The 1,479-nt window shown below is 48.7% G+C and overlaps 1 protein-coding gene across 1 annotated transcript in view; it reads right to left on the bottom strand.

Moving 5' to 3' along the window:
• Positions 1-504: 504 nt before the first annotated feature.
• The window catches only part of LOC120049122 (inactive histone-lysine N-methyltransferase 2E-like), a 1,389-nt gene continuing 414 nt past the window's right edge, over positions 505-1,479 (bottom strand). Inside the window, exons 2-3 of the mRNA XM_038995362.1 lie at positions 972-1,201; positions 505-750 (exon numbers count right to left, since the gene is read on the bottom strand). Coding sequence (XP_038851290.1) covers positions 519-750; positions 972-1,201 — 462 coding nt within the window. The 3' untranslated portion in view covers positions 505-518. The remainder of the gene's footprint in view (positions 751-971; positions 1,202-1,479) is intronic.

Here is a 1,479-nt window from a genome sequence, read left to right as displayed (position 1 = left end):
CCAACTAGCGATATGATATGTCATCAAAAATAATATCCCAACCTGTAACTGTATAGATCCCCCCCCCCCCCCCCCCCCCCCTGGGGCCCCCTGGGTGCACATTTTGGTTCTTGCTCTAGCACTACACAGCTGATTCAAATAACCAACTCAGCATCAAGCTCTGATGATTTGAATCAGCTGTGTAGTGCTAGGGTAAAAAACATGTACAAATTACCTTGACTAACCTGTACCCCTGCACATTGACACGGCACCCCCTGTATATAGCCTCGTTATTGTTCTTTTGTGTTACTTTTATTACATTTTTTACCTTATTTAGTAAATATTTTCTTAACTCTTTCTTGAACTGCAGTGTTGGTTAAGGGCTTGTAAGTAAGCATTTCACATTAAGGTCGACACCTGTTGTATTCGGCGCATGTGACAAATAAAATGTGATTTGATTTGTGGCCTGGGTCTCTCCAGACCCACAGGAGGAAGAGGCTGCAGTAGTGAGCAGAGCAGCCTGACATGCACAGCCTTTATCACACTGCCATCTGATCTGAGAGCTGTTTACTGCAGCGCACTGGGAGGGACTGGAAAAGGTAGGTATATATCTCACCATCTCTCCACTCACCGGACATGTTCTCCCTCTTGCGGGTCTGCAGCACGATGGCACGGTCTCTGTCCAGGATGCGCGGCTGGCAGCGCTCACACAGGTACGTCTCAGGAATGTGCTGCCTGTCGATCCCCATGCAGTCTATGTGCTGCCACACACTGAGAGAGAAGAGAGAGGAGAGGGCAGAGAGTCAGTAACAGCAGCCATTCACAATGCAACAGGGGATCTAGACAGGGGTCACTAATCCCAAAGAAAAGTTGAGATGAGACATGGACACCGTTTGAAGGCTAGAATGTTCATAAATCACTGCTAGGACAGTATGGACTCTGGTCTAAATCACTGTGACCTGATAAAGAAGAGGGTCTATCCCAGATCCTACCTGCACTTGTCGCAGCAGATCATGTAGCCGTCGTCGTGGGTGAAGCCACAGATGCAGCGGGTGATGTCGGCCCCGTAGCTGCCATCCTCCGAGGTGCTGAGTGTGGTGCCCCTGGAAGCCTCGTCCTGCAGGCCCCCCGGCACAAACAGCCCCTCGCCCGGCCGGATCAGCATGGAGGGGGGAGGGGAGGCCGGGGGAGTGGGCGGGGGGCGCGCCCCATAGTTGTGGTCCTGGGGAGGAGTACATAAAAGATGTTGGTGACACATACAACCCACAAAAATAAGAGTTGCACACTATATATAAACTCCCAGTAAATCACCAACTTTTCGGCATCACTGACTTCTTCAGGTTGACACATACAACAATAGCATGTCAAACATTGAAATTCTAATTCAACAACTGCAAACGGCCAGTTATTTCTTATATGAATTGTTCAATTGTCTTGAATTGGAATTTCCTTTTCGTTATTCACTAAGCTAAGACTGCATTGTGATTGACCCTAACCCAT

The sequence above is a fragment of the Salvelinus namaycush genome, chromosome 6, assembly GCF_016432855.1.
Source record: "Salvelinus namaycush isolate Seneca chromosome 6, SaNama_1.0, whole genome shotgun sequence".
Lineage (NCBI taxonomy): Eukaryota > Metazoa > Chordata > Actinopteri > Salmoniformes > Salmonidae > Salvelinus > Salvelinus namaycush.
The sequence above is the reverse complement of the archived record's forward strand: the minus strand, read 5'-3'. Positions and strand labels throughout refer to the sequence as shown.